This window comes from Myotis davidii, unplaced genomic scaffold (assembly GCF_000327345.1).
Source record: "Myotis davidii unplaced genomic scaffold, ASM32734v1 scaffold509, whole genome shotgun sequence".
Classification (NCBI taxonomy): Eukaryota; Metazoa; Chordata; class Mammalia; order Chiroptera; family Vespertilionidae; genus Myotis; species Myotis davidii.
Window position 1 is genome coordinate 1,063,074 of NW_006382996.1, and position 18,145 is coordinate 1,081,218.

The following is an 18,145-nucleotide window of genomic DNA, read 5'->3' on the forward strand; positions in this document are numbered from 1 at the left end:
CGGGAGCAGACGTCCCTCCTCACATCTGCCTGGAGCTTTTCTCTCCGCGGGACTCCTCGGAACCCAGAGCCTTTCCCTCCCGTTCTCTCCCTGGCACTGCCCTCTCGCCTGTCTGAAGTCTGAAGTCCTTGTGAGTTCTGTGGCGCTGGCGGGGCAGGGCAGCCACCTTCTGCTGTAATTAAAGAAAACGGAAGCCCCGGAGGGAAGGGTAGGGAGGGATTAAGGCTGCCTGTGACCCACAGTCAAGGGCAGAGTGGCTGCGGAAATTCTCAACCATCCCGCTGTGGGACGTGGTCGCCACTGTGTACGCTTTGCCCGCGGGGAGGGCTCCCCCGCCGCCGCCTCCGGTGGAAAAGCCTGGCAGCGGAGTGGGGGGCCCTGCAGAGCTCCGGTGACCGGAGCTGTCGGGGCTCCTGGGGACCAGTGAGCTATGCATGTGGCCCTCGGCGCAGCCCCACACGTAGCCCTCCCGTCCTCCTCCGCCCCTCTCTCCCTCTTCCTGCTTTCCCTCCGTCAGGGGGCGAGCCGGCATTCCCCCTCCGAGGCGTCTGCTGCGGCCGGAAGGGGGGGCGGGGGAGGATTACTCCAAACAATCCGGCCGCGAGCGGGCGGTCCGAGGGAATCCTGCCTCCGGGACGGCTGCCGGGGGAGGGGGCGCTGCTCGGCCTGCTTCTTAAAGAGACAGCCAAAGCTTTATCAGTGACCCGTATTGTGGGCTTGTACAGCACTAATGATATTAAACCTGCTTTCTCTTTTTTGGGGGGGGAGGGGGGTCCTGGGCTCAATATACAATCCACGGTAGTAGGGCTAGATGTTTGTTACAAATAGTTCAGACCCTCTTTGTTTCTGTGGGACCCTTCCTGTTATCTTTTTTTCTGAGATATTACGTTGTGGATGAAGGCTGAGATGTGAGCTTCATTTTCTCTCTTTTATTTCCATAGCAACAGGAGCAGGACCCTACCAATTTGTACATATCAAACCTCCCACTGTCGATGGATGAGCAAGAACTGGAGGGAATGCTGAAGCCCTTTGGCCAAGTCATCTCCACTCGAATCCTTCGAGACACCAGTGGGACCAGCAGAGGGGTTGGCTTCGCAAGGTGAGGGATGCCGAGCATGGGACATGATGTCGTTCATGAAGAATGTCACAAAATCTGTGCCCCCCTTTCCCACTGGGACCAATCGATTGGCCAAAAGTACTTGATAGTGTTACCAGGAAACCCCCCCGGTTGGGCTCCGGCTGCCCGTCACTGTGTCCGATAAGGAAGGCAAGGGTGAATCACATGGGGCGTTTATTGAAGAGGCGAGCCAACCCAGAAGACAGCACGCTTACAAGCATCAAATCCTGCCTTCCAGCAGGTGCAGGGGACAGGGTTATAGAGGGGAAGGGGCCAGGGTGAGGCCAGGAGTGGACTCAGCTATTACCCTTTAGTCATCAGGCGATGAGATGATGTTGATGAGGTGATGTTTTGACTCCTGGTGAGTTGGCCTGACCATGCTTATCGGTTCTGTTTGCTGGATTCACAGCTGAGTCACCTCCTCAATCGCTTGGCACAGGCCTTGAAAAAGAAACTTAAGAAAAACTTAACCCCCTATTCGCATGTAAGAAATTTAACCTCCTATTCACATAAGTATATGTGTTCTAATATTTAAAATAATATGATTATTTTTCAGATTAATTCAGGTGCTCTATCAGATAAGAGGACGTTCCTATCAATAGTAATTCAGGTTTATTTAATTGTAGGTCACAATACTAAAAAGTTCACGTGCCCCAAATCCTTGTCATTTCCCCACTACCTTCTGCTACTCTAGCCTTTGTTCCTTTGATCCAGACCCAACCAGAATAAAATAATTCTGTACCTTCTCATAGATTTAATGTCACTGGTACCTTACAAGCCCATAAAGCAAGTTTTCTGTATCTTCCTATTGTCTCATTTAATCATTACTACAACCCTGTGAAATATTAACTCTCCATGTTATAGACAAGGAAACCAAAGTTCCCAATATGAAGTGACTTGTCCCAGTGTCACAGGAGTGGGTGATAGAAACAGAGCTCTAATACTTCTGGCTTCCAGGTCAGTTAGGATGAAGTGGAAGATCTGGTCTACCTTTCAGATCTGTTGAGAGACTTAGAGTCTGGAACCAACCCTGCCACTAACTGTCCATGTGATAGCAGACATTTATGAGTCTTGGTCGACTCTGGAGATTGATTTATTATTATTATTAATATATATATTTTTATTGATTTCAGAGAGGAAGGAAGAGGGAGAGAGAGATAGAACATTAATGATGAGAGAGAATCATTGATTGGCTGCCTCCTGCACGGCCCCCACTGGCGATGGGTTGTGGCTTACAACCCGGGGGTGTGCCCTGACCAGGAATCGAGCCATGATCTCCTGGTTCATAGGTCAACGCTCAGCCACTGAGCCTCGCCAGCTGGGCTGTGGAGATTGACTTAGATGAGTGATTTTCTTGTGGTGTCCCTTGTGCTGCAGAGCTCTCTAGCGTACCCTCCTCTGTGCTTAGGTGTCATTGCTGTTGTAGGGCGTCAGCTTCCCTTGTCCTAATTAAGAAATGATTCTGCTTTTCTTCTTCTTCTTCTTTTAATTGACATCAGAGGGGAAGGGAGAGGGAGAGATAGAAACATCAATGATGAGAGAGACTCATTGATCAGCTGCCTCCTGCATGCCCCCTACTGGGAATCAAGCCCACAACCAGGGCATGAGCCCTTGATCAGAATCCGAACCCAGGACCCTTCAATCCCTTCAGTTTATATATTTAAATGCCATTTAACAAAGAAAAATTAACCAAAAAAATGAGTTCGCGCGTCACCTCTGACATGCGTGTCATAGGTTCGCCATCACTGAGCTAGGTTCTGCTTTTATTTATCTTAAGATTTTGTTTGAAAGGAGATTCTGTTGTGTTTGTTTTTTCTTTAAGTTTGAAAACTACTGGACTAAGGTCCCTTTTGTTTTATATCTTGTCTGGTCCAAGAACATTCCCTTACTCTGGAGTGTTTCAAACTGTGGGAACTAGGAATAGGGCTTCTCTAGCCAACTCACTCTTTTTAAAAAAATATTTTATTGATTTTTTACAGAGAGGAAGGGAGAGGGTTAGTGAGTTAGAAACATCCATGAGAGAGAAACATCGATCAGCTGCCTCCTGCACACCCTGTACTGGGGATGTGCCCGAAACCAAGGTACATGCTCTTGACCGGAATCGAACCTGGGACCCTTCAGTTCGCAGGCCAACGCTCTATCCATGGAGCCAAACCAGTTAGGGCTAGCCAACTCACTCTTGATAGTACCACCTACTGGCAATCCCAAGTATAACTAAAAGAGTCTGAGGCTTGTGGTCACCAAACATTTTTGTTCCCATACTCTTTGAAAGCGGAGGTTCCCAACCCATTTCAAATCATGGCACCACAGTTGTCTTATTAATTTTTTTTCCAAGACCAAACACCCCCCACCCCCACTTAACAGTTCAATTTACTGATAAATTAAATGGTATAAATAACTCAAAAAGTATTCATAGCTCTCCTGGCTGATGTGGCTCAGTGGTTGAGCATCAACCTATGAGCCAGGAGGTTTGAGTTCGATTCCTGGTCAGGGCACATGCCTGGGTTGTGGGCTCGATCCCTGGTGTGGGGCATGCCTCCCTGGTGTGGGGCATGCCGGAGGCAGCTGGTCGATGATTCTCATCATTGATGATGTTTCTAGCTCTCTCTCTGTCTTTGAAATTAATAAAAATATGTATTTTTAAAATTTGTTCATATCTTAGCAATTTTATAGCTACTTGAGAAAATACGTTGAAAGAGGAAATATATTGCAACTTTAAATAACTAAACTTGCCGGAACCGGTTTGGCTCAGTGGATAGAGCGTCGGCCTGGGGACTGAAGGGTCCCAGGTTCGATCCCGGTCAAGGGCATGTACCTGGGTTGCGCGCACTTCCCCAGTGGGGGATGTGCAGGAGGCAGCTGATCGATGTTTCTCTCTCATCGATGTTTCTAACTCTATCTCTATCTCTCTCCTTTCCTCTCTGTAAAAAATCAATAAAATATATTTAAAAAAAAATAACTAAACTTACTAATGGGATGTGTACCTGTTGGAAGCTGAACTTGTCCAACCTTGGAATCAGATTGGACACTATACTCTCATTCCCTGTTATACATTGATTTTCTTATGGTTCTTGCTTTTGTCATAGCAACCGTTGAAAAACCAGCTTTGCAAAAATACATGACCAAAAGGATTGTAGGGTGATCTGTTGTTGCAATGGTGAACGATTTAGAGTTAGTTGCTCACACAGTATCCAACAGATGTTGCTGTATTTTCTTCAGAAAATTAAAATATTCCTTGCTGTGGATCTGTGAGCACACCACAACGACCCAGCGTGTCCCAGAGCCTGGTTTGGGAACTGTGGCTTTAAAGACTTGAAAAACTATGAAATCTCTTGCATGTTTCTACATTAATAACTACAAATTTTCTTCAAACATTTAGGTTTGTGCTAAGTATGATTTCCAGCAAATTATAAACATTGATATTTTAAATCATGCTGTTAAATAATTTTTCAGTATATCCAATGAGATCTAAATGTCATAGCAATTTGATACACAAAATCATCCATTTTGAAAATACATAGGGTATTTCTTTTTTATTAGTTATAACTCTTACATCTTTCTTATAACATTCCATTTTTTTCTTCTTGATCTTATATTCTTATTCCATTTGTATTGTATTCTAGTGTAAAACATTTTTTTAGTTGAAAGTCTTTTTATGGCCCATTCTGTCACACTTCTCTGCAATAAAAATATGTATATAAATTAAAATTTTTCCCAGTGGCCCTGAGGCTATATATGTAGGTATTAACCCATAAGAAAATTCTCTTTTTCAAATATATCTTTTACTGATTTCAGAGAGGAAGAGATAGAAACATCAATGATGAGAGAGAATCACTGATTGGCTGCCTCCTGCACACTCCCTACTGGGGATTGAGCCTGCAACCCAGGCATGTGCCCTTGACTGGAATCGAACCCAGGACCCTTCAGTCTGGAGGCCGATGCTCTATTCACTGAGCCAAACTGACTAGGATGAAAATTCTTTTTATAATGCTTAGTTCATAGTTGCCCCAAACAACATAAGTATGTTTAAATGTTGATACAAAATTATTCTATGGAAAGTAAATTTTATTGGAAATGCTTCTCCTATGACATGAATAAGTTTTATTTTGTTTAGATTTTTCTAATTAGGTCATGCAGCCATCGATGAATGTTGTTTACTGCTGTAACAAGACAGGACTTAATACCAATTCTGTTCCTGTGTTTTGTTTTCATGGTGAGAAACTTGGTTCATACAAATAAGTAAGTGGGAATGGAAAGAGATTTTTGTGTGTTTTTTAAAGATTCAAAAATTGATTTTTTAGAGAAGAAGAGAGAGGGAGAGAGAAACATCAATGTGAGATCAAATCATCCATTGACTGCCTCCTGCATGCCCCCTATCTGGGATCGAGCCCATAACCTGGATATATGCCCTGACAGAGGATCAAACCGGCGCCTTGGAGTGCATGGGACAACGCCCACACGCCTGAGCCACACCGGCCAGGGCGGGACGGGAGAGTTTTGTTAAAATAGGAATTCTCTGAATTCCTTTTGAATCATTTGCCAAAAACCAGGGTCATCTTATCATCAAAATTGATTTTTTTTAAATGTGTCAATTGACAATTTGCCGAGTCCTCCAGCTTATGTTGGAAGGAAGAATTGGGAGCATCTGACTTACAAAAAGTTTTGTAACTCAGTTCCCACTGCCTTGTTTTGAGTCTGGGGAGAGTGTGAAGTAAACGGAGGGGCATGACTGAGAGGGGACTTGAGCTTTGATCATTACTGGTCATGGCCAGTCCCCCCGGCAGGTCAGTTTTAGGAAAGGGTTTATGAGAATGTCGAGGTTCTGAAAGTGATTCTCTGGAAACTCTCTCTGCCTGCTCACCCTTTTTCCATCACTGTGGCCCTAACCCTGTCTGTTACTGCTGCCTCCTGCAGACTCATGAAATCTTAAGCCTGAGGAATAGGAGTAACCCAGCTGCAGACTGCTGCTCAAGGACACCTAACATGGTTTTCTCTAAAACATTCCGTTTGAGGCCATTTATAGTGACCACCGTCATAGGAATGGTTTATACTTTTAGTGGCTACTGCCATGGAAAATATAGTGAGACTTTAAATACTGAAAGAGGGCAAAATACTGTACCTCGTATTACACGGACCCTTATGATTTTTTAGAACACATTTATATAGATTATCTTATTTGATCTATACAGACCTGTGTAGTAGGGTAGATGGATCATTTCTCTAAAGCGGAAATGAGGGATGGGACCAAAGGGCTTTGTGCATGTCCTAACTCACAGCTGTGGGACATGAACAGGAGCTGGAACAGGGGTCCTCACACTCTGGCCCACGGGCCACATGCAAATACAAATATTGTATTTGTTCCCATTTGTTTTTTTTACTTCAAAATAAGATATGTGCAGTGTGCATAGGAATTTGTTCATAGTTTTTTTTTAAACTATAGTCCGGCCCTCCAACGGTCTGAGAGACAGTGAACTGGCCCCCTGTTTAAAAAGTTTGAGGACCGCCGAAACCGGTTTGGCTCAGTGGATAGAGCGTCAGCCTGCGGACTGAAAGGTCCCGGGTTCGATTCCGGTCAAGGGCATGTACCTAGGTTGCGCGCACATCCCCAGTGGGAGATGTGCAGGAGGCAGCTGATCGATGTTTCTCTCTCATCGATGTTTCTGACTCTCTATCTCTCTCCCTTCCTCTCTGTAAAAAATCAATAAAATATATTATTTAAAAAAAAAAGTTTGAGGACCCCTGAGCTGGAGTCTAGATTTTCTGTCCTCTTTCCCCAACAAGATACTTTAACTCAGTGTTCCCACATTATTTTTTCTATCACTATGGGCCCTAACCCTGTCTTATTACTGTTTCCTCCTACAGACTCATGAAATCTTAATGAATAGCTCATTAGACCTTGATAAGTAACCAGAAGCAAAAATAAATATTGGAAAATTCTTAGCTTGTGTAGGTTTATTGGAGTGAGGAACAATTTCCATTAGGGATTTTGTAATAAAAAGTAATAGTAACAGCCTCTGTTTACTGTATTCTTATTTATGAGCCAGACACAATCGTAGGCCCATCCGTCAGTATCTTCTTTGGAACATGTATTCATAGACCTCCATGACTCCTTTCAGGGCTCCTACGGGAGCCAGTTGAGAGAACCTTCATTAGGAGCTGGGTTGCCTCTTCCTGATGTCTTGAATTTGTGTGGAGGAAACCTGTGTTTTATAGTCACAACTGTTAGAGCATCTTGGGGCTGGGAACTTGGGGCATTCTTGTTGAATGTAGGGAGCACACAGATCCTGGAGAAGCTAGAGCCTAACCCAGGGGTGGGCAAACTTTTTGACTCGAGGGCCACAATGGGTTCTTAAACTGGACCGGAGGGCCGGAACAAAAGCATGGATGGAGTGTTTGTGTGAACTAATATAAATTCAAAGTAAACATCTGTACATAAAAGGGTACGGTCTTTTTTTTCAATAGTTTTATTCATTTCAAACGGGCCGGATTCGGCCCGCAGGCCGTAGTTTGCCCACGGCTGGTAACCCCTCTTGTGCTCCTCAGGATGGAGTCCACAGAGAAGTGTGAAGCCATCATCACCCACTTTAATGGAAAATATCTTAAGACACCCCCCGGAGTACCAGGTGAGGCATCTGGGAATCCGGCTGACAGGGCCACAGGCTGTTACTTCCAGGGAAGATCTGAGGAGTTTTGCATGAGTGTGAGTGAGGCTAAGTGAGGCGGGACTCCGTTACCTGTCTGCTTCCTCTCTCGGTAGCCCCATCAGATCCGTTGCTTTGCAAATTTGCTGACGGTGGTCCAAAGAAACGACAGAACCAAGGAAAATTTGTGCCCAATGGACGGGCGTGGCCAAGGAATGGAGACATGGTAAGAGGACCTCTGAGGCTATTAAAACGGAATGGAAAGGACCAGGGCCTGATGTCTGTGAGCTTAGGTGGCAAGCTTGAGAGCTGCAGTTTGTGACGGAGAGAAGCTGGCTCTTCAGTGTGGGCCGTGAGTGGGATTTTGCAGCCTGCACACCCAGGAAAACTCTGTGACAGCTTGTCCAGACTTCACTTAATTTTTTATTATTTTTGGAGAGAGAAGTATGAAGAGAGATAGATAGAAACATCGATGAGAGAGGACTATTATCGATTGGCTGCCTCCTGCATGTCCCCTACTGGGGATCAAGCCTGAAACCCGGGCAAGTGCCCTGACTGGGAATCAAACCGGTGACCTCTTGGTTCCTGGGTTGATGCTTAACCGCTGACCCACATGGGCTGGGCTGTCCAGGCTTCACTTTACTCATCCCACCCTTGACATTCTGGCCTGGCTCCTGTTCTCATCCAAGGGCTTACAATATGACTGGTGTGCTCTTTCTTTATAGGGTGGTATGGCCTTGACCTATGACCCCTCCACCGCGCTTCAGAATGGGTAAGGGTGTTTTATACATTCAGGCCAACTCAAAATGACAGCAGCCTGTGTCCAAGATGTTTCATCTTGAGTTTTGAACAGCACTGGGTGGGAAGCGGCCGTGTCTGTCAGGGGAGGGCGCCCATCTTCCGGTGACTCCTGACTGACGAGGGTCCTTCCTGCAGGTTTTACCCAGGTCCGTATAGCCTCACCCCCACCAGGATGCTCACGCAGTCTGCACTCTCCCCCTACCTCCCATCTCCCGTGTCTTCGTACCAGGTATGTTCATGCCCAAGGGTGCAGTGACTTTCCCTATCATTGTGTTTTAGGCGGAGGAATAGAATGCTGGAAACTATGTGTTGTTTTGTTTGTTTTTCCTTTGTACGTATTGCCACAAATAACTTTACACAAAAGCATCACATGTGATCACACTACTTATATGTGGACTGGTGTGAACGCATCCTCTTACTCTCTGCCTACTACCCCGCAGGTAAATCCATGTTAATTTCCTACTATTTTCTATATTTTTCTTCATGGGCATATATACATATGTATATGGTTTTTGGAAGTCATTGTTTATTTTATTTATAAAGAAGTTGACCCTATTACATATATTTTTCATACTTTACTCTTCTCACTTAACAGTACCTTAAACCAGTGATTCTCAAAGTGTAGTCCCTGGGCCAGCAGTCAGCACCACCTGGGAATTTTCAGAAACACAAATTCTGGACTCCACCCCAGACCCACCGACTTAGACACTGGTGACGGGTCCCAGCAAATGAGTGGTTCTCAGACGCCGTCTGGGTGATTCTGATGCAGCTAATGATGATGTCTGTTCTAGTTTTCTTCTTTAATAGTTGCATTATTTTTCATGCTGGAGCTACACCAGAATTCTTCATCTCTACCCCAGTGAAGGTCATTCACTTGGATTTCAATGTGGTGTTTCTTGGTACAAATAATGCTTCAGTAAACACCCTTGTGAGAAAACACCCTGTGCTCTGCCTTTACCTACGAGTACCTTTATTTCTAGGCGCTGGAGTCTGAGGAGTAAGATTGCTCGTTTGAATTTATGGACTTTCGGTTTCATAAATGTCCCCAGATTGCTTTTCACGAAGGCTGTACCAATTCATGTTTCCAGGCGCAATGAATGAGAGCACCTGCTTCCCTCCAGCCCTTGCTCTTTTTAAATGTCTCCTATCTTGATGGAAAGTGCATTATGACTTTAATTTGCACTTCCCTGACTGCAGCTTGGTTTAAGCATTTTTTTAAAAATATATTTTATTGATTTTTTACAGAGAGGAAGGGAGAGAGATAGAGAGTTAGAAACGTCGATGAGAGAGAAACATCGATCAGCTGCCTCCTGCACATCTCCTACTAGGGATGTGCCCGCAACCCAGGTACATGCCCTTGACCGGAATCGAACCTGGGACCCTTCAGTCTGCAGGCCGACGCTCTATCCACTGAGCCAAACCGGTTTTGGCAGCATTTTTAATGTTTGTCATATTTTGATTTGCTGTTCTCTGATATGCTTAGCCCATTTTTCTGTTTGCTTAGTTATTCCTTTCTCACCAACTTATAAAAACTATTTGTATATTATAAGCATTGATCCTCTGAATGTTATCTTTGTTACAAATGTGTGTGGTTTTCCGAATTTAATTTTGTCCGTTGACTTTGTGGTCCTCAAACTTGAGCTGTGCATCAGAATCACTTGAAGAGCTTGTTAAACCCAGGTTACTGGGCGCCAAGCAGCACTTTCTGCCTCAGTAGGCCTGGGCGGGAGGTAAGAATTTGTATTCCTAACCAGTTCCCAGACGCTGCTGCTGCTACTGCAGCTGGTCCAAGGGTCATACATTGGGAATCACCAGTTTTTGCCACACAGAAGTTTAAAATGTGTATATAGTTAAATATGCCTTCTTTTTCACTTATAACTTTTTAATTTCTTGCCTTAATTCAAAAGCTCTTCCTAGTCCTATATTGTGAATATGGTCTCCAAGATTTATTTCATTGTTTTATATGTGAATGTGTAATCATCAGGAATTTATTTTTGTATATGGTAGAAAAGAGGGGCCCTACTATATTTTCTTTCAGATTTTTAATCAGCTGTCCTAGCATCAAATTATTAAATAATCCATTCTTTTTCCACTGAATTGAAATGTCACCTTTGTCATATAATAAATACTGGAATTTATTCTCTCCCAGAGATCATTGTTTCCATTCCTATTTCAATAATGTATGGATTTGATCACAGTGGCTTTCATAATATGTTCTAATGTTTGATAAGACAACATCTTCTCCATTCTTTTTCATACTTTGCTATTTTTTTGGCATTTATTCTTCTGTATAAAGTTTATGGTCATTTTATCTAATTTTTAAAATCTGTGAGAATTTTAATTGGAGTTACAGTAAATCTCTCTCTCAAATAGTTGATTTTTTATTTATTTATTTTTTTGGTTAATCCTCACCCGAGGATATTTTTCCATTCAGTTTTAGAGAGAGTGGAAGGGAGGGGGAGAGACACATCGATTGGTTGCCTCTCACACACTCCCCAATCAGGGCCCCAATGGAGCCTGCAACCAAAGTCCGTGCCCTTGACCGGAATGGAAGCCAGGACCCTTCAGTCCTCAGGCCAATGCTCTATCCACTGAACCAAATATGCTACGGCAAGAGAATTGACATTTTTAAAAGTACTAACCTTTTCACTCAAGATATGGTATTTCTTTTCATGTTTTTAAATCTTTTTGTGTCCTTAAATGAGATTTTAGTTTTGTTTATGTAGGCCTTATTCTTTTCTTGTTAAATATATTCCTATGTGTTCTATCATTTTTATAAGCATTTCTAGATACATTTGAAAAAACCTATTAATTTATGTTCATCTATTTAGTATGCAACTAACTTGTCAAATTTTCTTAATACTACTAGCATTTTTTTTTTACTTGAGCCTCTTAAGTTTTCCAGGTATACAATTATATCATCAGTGCAAAATAATCGTTTATCTTCCTTTCCAATTTTATGCCAGTTGTGCTCTTGTCTAACTGTATTTATTTAACCTTACTATAGTAGGCTACTATATTTGCAGTGGTTTTAATATGACTTTGTTTCGGTTAAGGTTAGCAGCTAGTTTTTGGTAATGACATTTAATATATGTAAGTAGTTTCTTTCTAGTCCTTATTTTACTTGTGATTTTAAAAAAATAGCTGCTGAATTTTATCAAATGTCTTTAATGAGATATGTGAATTATATCTCAATTTTAAAATGAAAAAATTAGCAATGAGAAGTTAGAAATGCCTCATAATAATACATACCATAAAAGTCACCCTCTTCAAGTGTACAAATCAGTAGTGTGTAGTAAATTTACAAAGTTGTTCAACTATCACCCATATCTAATTCCAGAACGTTGGCGTCCCCTCAGAAAGAAACTCTGTACCCATTAGTAGTCGTTCCCTCTTCTTCCTCCACCCAACCCCTGGCAGCCACTAGTACACTCCCTATGCCTATAGATTTGCCTGTTCTACACGTTTCATCATAAATAGAAGCATACAATATGTGCCTGGCTTCTTTCAGCTGGCATGTTTTTAAGCTTTATCCATGTTGTAGCATGTCTCAGGACTTCATTCTTTTTTATGACTGAATCATATTCCACTATATGGATAACACCTCATTTGTTATTAATTTATCAGTTGATGGCCATTTGAGTTGTTTCTACCTATGGGCTATTATGAATGATACTGCCATGAATATTTGTGTACAATTTTTGTGTGGACATATGCTTTCCTTTTTCCTGAGTGTATGCCTAAGAGTGGGATTTCTGAGTTATGCGGTAACTGTTTAACTTCTTGAGGAAGTGCCAGCTGTTTTCCAAAGTTGCAGAACCATTTTACACTCCCACCTACTGTACATAATACTTGCTATTGTCTTTTTTTAATTTTTTTTATTGTCCTTTTTTAAAAATTGATTTTAATTTTGTTGGTTTTAAAGAGAGAGGAAGGGAGAGGGAGAAACATCGATGTGAAAGAGAAATGTCGATCGACTGCCTCCTGCCAGCACCCCAGACTGGGCATCAAGCCGGCAACCTGGGTATGTGCCCTGACGGGGAATCAGACCGGTAACCTTTCAGTGCATGGGATGATGCTCAGCCAACTGAGCCCACCTGCCAGGGCTTTAATTGATTTTAGAGAGAGTAAGGGAGAGAGAGGAACATTGATATGAGAAATATTGATTGGCTGCCTTTTGTATGAGCCCCGATTGGGGATTAAACCAGGGTATGTACTCTGACCCAGAATCGAACCCGAGACCCATGATCACCACTCCAACCAGCCGAGCCACACTGACCAGCGCTATTTTGTCCTTTTAATTATAGTCACCCTAGTGGATGTGAAGTGGTATCTCATTGTGTTTTTCATTGGCATTTCCTGGTGGTTAATGATTTTATGCCTCTTTCATGTGCTTACTGGCCATTTGTATATATTCTTAAAGAAATATTTAAATCCTTTGCCCATTTTTATTTTTATTTTATTTTTTCAATTTTATATAAAATCAAGCACTATCTTATTTAATTTGTTTTTTAATAAAAAATACAGTAGTATGCCTGGCTGGTGTGGCTCAGTGGTTGAGTGTTGACCTATGAACCGGGAGGTTATGGTTCGAGGTTATTTCTGGTCAGGGTGCATGCCTGGGTTGCAGGCTCCATCCCAGTAGGAAGGCGTGCAGGAGGCAACTGATCAATGATTCTCATCATTGATATTTCTATCTCTCTCTCCCTCTCCCTTCCTCTTTGAAATCAATAAAAATAGATTTTAAAAAATACAGTACTATTGGTTATGTTCTGATTTCCCTGGTGAAGCATCAACATCAGTGACAAACTTTCACATACATGAAAGAATCAGGGATGGAAAGTTAAGACGAGGCATATATGGCATTCTGAGCTAAGGATGGGGTAAGGCTCTTTGGGGGCTTCAGAGGGTCACTGCAGGATGAGAAGAGCAGGTGCTTGCCCTGCCCGATAGGTAGACAGAAACGGTTATCTCTGATAATTTTTCATTATGGACAAGGTACCTAATTCAAGTTCTCCTTAAGTAGTTAAAGGAAGAAGGGGGCAGAAGTTTCTCTTGTAAGTCTCAGTTGCCTTTAGCTCAAAATAATCTGCATTTATTTTTTGCATTTGTTGGTTTATCTCAGATGTGCTCTGACCAGAGATCACACCTGCAACCTTGATGTACTTGATGTATCAGGACTATGCTCTAACCAACTGAGCTACTTGGCAGTACAGAGGCACATCTTGGGGTGATTCATTTTGAACCCCTACAAAGGTTAAGCTGTTAGGGCTTCAGCCTCTGGGATGCCCATTTTTAAATTGGGTTATTTGTTGTGGTGTAAGGGTTGCTAATTTTATAAAAATAAGTTTACTTATAATGTTTCTATTATATTTAAGCAATATCCTATCTAATAAAGAGTGAATATGCTAATTGACCTCACACCATCTCAAAGATGGTGGTACCCACAGCCAATAAGGAGGGAATATGCTAATTGACTGTCCCACCCTCAAAAATGGCGACACCCACAGCCAATAAGGAGGGAATGAAGGACAACCCCCACCCCAGTGCACAAATTTTATTCACCAGGCCTCTAGTGTGTATATATATTACCTCCTATTCTCTCCCAGTCTCTATCAAAACCTGTCTGTGTTATGTCACAGTCTCTTCTCTGAACTGTCACAAATTCACATGTTGACTCATATGTGGGAAATATATTGTACGTTCACTACCCCAAGTCAAGTCTCCTTCCATCACCATTTACACCCCTCCCTTTCCCCTCTCCTACTCCCCTACCCACCTTTCCCTCTGGTAATCACCATACTGTTGTCTGTGTCTTCACCTTTTTCACCCAACCTCCCTCCCCCTCCCCTCTAACAGCTGTCAGTCTGTTCTCTGTATTAATGTTTCTATTTTCTGATGGGGAACTTCAGCTTTTGGGGGATTGTCTGAACATTGTCAGATCATTGGGCAAAACAGTGGTTTCTAGATAATTAACATTTTTGCTTGTTTATTTTTGCTTGCATTAGAGAGTAACTCAGACATCGCCTCTACAAGTACCTAACCCGTCGTGGATGCACCACCAGTCATACCTCATACAGCCTTCAGTGAGTGTTCAGAAGCGGGCAAAATGGGATTTGATGAGAGGGGATGTGGGTTTGAGTTCTGGCTCAAGCCCTTATGGAACCCAAGTATCTGACCTTAAGTTTTGTGAGTTTGTTATTCTTAGGCAGGGATCCATCCAGACAGATGGGCAGAGTGCCTGTTCCTGTTGCGTAACAGGGTAGCTGCTCACCTCTCATTTTCCAGGAATTTTAAATGGTCCCAGTAGCCGTGGATCACTGCTGCCGGCAGCCTCACAGAATGCTGCCAACTAACCCTGTCCTTTGTCGCTGCCTCTAGGGTTCAGTTCTGACCCCAGGGATGGATCATCCCCTTTCTCTCCAGCCTGCCTCCATGATGGGACCTCTTACCCAGCAACTGGGCCACCTCTCCCTCAGCACCACGGGCGCGGTAAAGCGGAATGTTTCTGATTATAAACTCCTACTGAGGAAGGAATATTTGTGTAATACTTTTCAGGATAAATACTTATGATGATGAGAATCGCTTCAGTATCACTGAGAATAGGGGGTAAACTTAAAAGATAATCATCCATGAGCTAGGAATATAGCCATTCTGCTCCCCAGCCCACTCCTTTTAACTGATTCCTACTCATGAAACTAAACAAATGGTGTTTCTATCGCTTCTCGGCCTTTTGGCTAAGATCAAGTGTAGTAAAAAAATGGAGTTTCTATCTACATACTAGTTTATCTCTAGATCATTCACATCTCCTAGAAATCCTTATCAAAATAATCACAAAATAATCACTAGGTTTCTTGTGGGCCTGCTGCCTTCTGATTTGCCCAGGAGGGCTTCCCGGCAGAGAGGTAACGCAGAAAGCAGGAAAGAGGAGAAAAAGCATCATGTGTGTATAAGTCTCTCTAAGCCAGTGTAGCCCTGAAGTGCTTTTAAAAAGCACAATGAAATCTGACAATTAGCCCTCACTGGTGTGGCTCAGTTGGTTGAGTGTCATCCTGTGCACCTAAAGGTGGTCAGTTTGATTCCCGATCAGGGCACATGCCCAGGTTGCGGGCTCAGTCCCAGTCAGGGTGCGTGCCTGAGGCAGACGATGGATGTTTCTCTCTCTCTCTCTCTCTCTCCCTTTCTCTAAATCAATTTAAAAAACATGTAAGTGTCCTCTGGGGACTTTGGTCGCTCTCTCTCTCTCTCTCTCTCCCCCCCCTCCCTCCCTCCCTCCCTTTTGCCTCCTTTCCCTCTCTCTCAAATCAATAAAAACATATTTTTAAAAAGCAAATCAGACAAATTAATATCTCTGGGGATGGAACGAAGGCATCAGTAGTTGCTAAAGCTTCCCAGGTGCTTTCAGTGTAGCCAAGAGTCACTCAGCCTGCTGGTGTTTTTCATTCTAGTACATGCCAACTGCGGCCGCCATGCAAGGAGCCTACATCTCCCAGTACACCCCAGTGCCTTCTTCCAACGTGTCAGTTGAGGTGAGAACGTTATAATCTCTTCGGGTTGAGGATAAGAAAATGAAAGAGGCAGATTTTCCCATTCAAGATCTCCCTCTCACAGTGATGCTGATTCTGTGTTCACAAATAGCTGGTAGGTGAAGAACGTAGGAAGGAAAGACTTTGTGTCCTTGAATGAGGCCCTTCCTGACATTCGGCCAGATAGTAAATACCAGGATACTGGCTTGTACTCACTAGTGTTTCTCGGGAACAGGCTGCTCTAAACGCTGGGGAGGCAATGCTGGGTGTGCGATGCACGTGTGCTGTTGCATGTGCACCTAACACTGGCGTGTGGGAGCGGGTAGGTTGGGGAAGGCACTGGACTCTGGGTGGGTTTTATTTAGGCTGCTTTAGTGGCAGGGGGGGTAAGGATGCACCAGGTGACTCTCCTGCTTTGGCTGTGGTTACAGGAGAACAACGGCCAGCAAAACCAGGTGACTATGGATGCTCCCTCAGACCACGGGGTCTATTCTTTCCAGTTCAACAAGTAACAGCGGTAAGAATCACATGCGGAGGGCCAGGGTGCGCTGAGCAGCTGAGGTCAGACAGGGTCTCCTGCTTGTCATTCCCCCTCCCGACCCACTGGCTTATTCCTCCTTTAGGACCCCCCTCCCTGTCTGTGTTGGATCCAAATGAATTCTCGGAGGTGCTGATGCTCCCAGACTCCAGAGGGCTAACCCGGAATACAGGCCATCTGTGGGCCCTGCTAGGACCTGCCACTTGGCCTGCGTCCCTCCCAGGCCTGGGCCCGAGACAGCAATCAGCCCTCGTGTCCTCTGCTCATCCTCCTTCCTGAAGGAGCCTCGGGAACCAAGGACTGGCACTTGGTGTGTGTGCTACGTTCAAAGGAATCAAAACAACCTTTTTTTTCTTTCTTTTGCAAATAAAGTTTTATGTGTTGTTTTGTTTTTTAAAAACTGCAATATGCAATTCCCCTATCCCAAAGAGACATGGTGCCTGGAACTTCTTATCTTTATGAAAAACACTTTTTGATGTGTCGAACTTATTTGAGAAGGCTTTTAAACTTTTTTTGTTATTTTTTTTCCTCTTTAAAAAAAAAGGAAAAAAGAAAGGAGTGGTGCTAAAACATTGAAGGATTCCTACTGTGGGCCCTTCTTACTGAGTTTAGTTATGGACTTATTTTGGTCTAAGAAAATATGCCGTTTTACATTTTTGCTTTATAAAGCTCGTAACTCACACACCCTGTCTTTTCTCCACTCATTTTATGCTTTGCTTCTCTCATCCATATTTTTCTTCTCTTTTCCAAACAGCCGAGCTTGTCTGTTTCACTTTTTTTCAGTTTTTAATTTTGTGAATTTCTCTTTTGAATGAAATCGTTAGGGGACTGGGCAGGGAACAGGCAGAACACTAAGCATGCCATGGAAGTGGCTTTCTTCCCGTTGTCCTGCCACATCCTGTGAGAAAATACTAGACTTTGTCTTCGGAAGCAGAGATTCGACCCAGGCTCATTAAGGAGACAACCCACAGCCTTGAAAGTCACACTTGAGCCAAATTTGGATGAAGACCAGGTCGTCCCTTGCAAGTTACAGAAGGATGGGCTCAACTGACTTCTAATTCTTCTCACTGCCAGGCTAACACCCTCTGAAGAAGTGTCCTCTCTAGCTACAGCTTTTCAAAAATGCCAGCTTTTCTGCTTCCTGGAGGTTCTTGTCTCCTCTGGGGCTCAGGGGTCCCCCTCTTCCCCGCGCACCTTGCTGTGCTGGGGGCCTTGGCCATCGTGACCCTGCTGGCTCCCCCTCGGCTCCGTCCCCACTGTGGAAGCTTCCTCGCTTCACTCCAGACTGACGGTTCAAAGGAGACCCTTTGGCCTTCCCTGGAGACATTTTTCACTGTCCAGCCTGGGGGTAGAGGTTGTGTGCTACTGGCACCTAGTGGCTAGACACCAGGGATGCTGCTAACCATTCACCAGTGCGTAGGGCACCCTCCACACCCCCAACAAAGAATGATCTGGCTCAAAACGTCAGTAGAGCCAAGGTTGATGAGAAACCTTGATGGAGACAGTGTAGTCCCTGCCTCCT

General features: G+C 43.8%; 1 protein-coding gene across 2 annotated transcripts in view; it reads left to right on the plus strand.

Moving 5' to 3' along the window:
• The window catches only part of RBMS2 (RNA binding motif, single stranded interacting protein 2), a 52,508-nt gene extending 35,203 nt beyond the window's left edge, over positions 1-17,305 (plus strand). The window contains exons 6-16 of one of the 2 annotated variants that reach the window (XM_015557469.1): positions 942-1,099; positions 7,661-7,740; positions 7,875-7,984; positions 8,484-8,530; positions 8,695-8,788; positions 12,485-12,583; positions 14,568-14,645; positions 14,941-15,051; positions 16,008-16,088; positions 16,517-16,602; positions 16,709-17,305. In XM_015557469.1, the coding sequence (XP_015412955.1) occupies positions 942-1,099; positions 7,661-7,740; positions 7,875-7,984; positions 8,484-8,530; positions 8,695-8,788; positions 12,485-12,583; positions 14,568-14,645; positions 14,941-15,051; positions 16,008-16,088; positions 16,517-16,597 (939 nt within the window). In that variant the 3' untranslated portion in view covers positions 16,598-16,602; positions 16,709-17,305. The remainder of the gene's footprint in view (positions 1-941; positions 1,100-7,660; positions 7,741-7,874; positions 7,985-8,483; positions 8,531-8,694; positions 8,789-12,484; positions 12,584-14,567; positions 14,646-14,940; positions 15,052-16,007; positions 16,089-16,516; positions 16,603-16,708) is intronic. The other variant, XM_006777883.2, reaches the window with a different exon arrangement.
• The last annotated feature ends 840 nt before the right edge of the window (positions 17,306-18,145 follow it).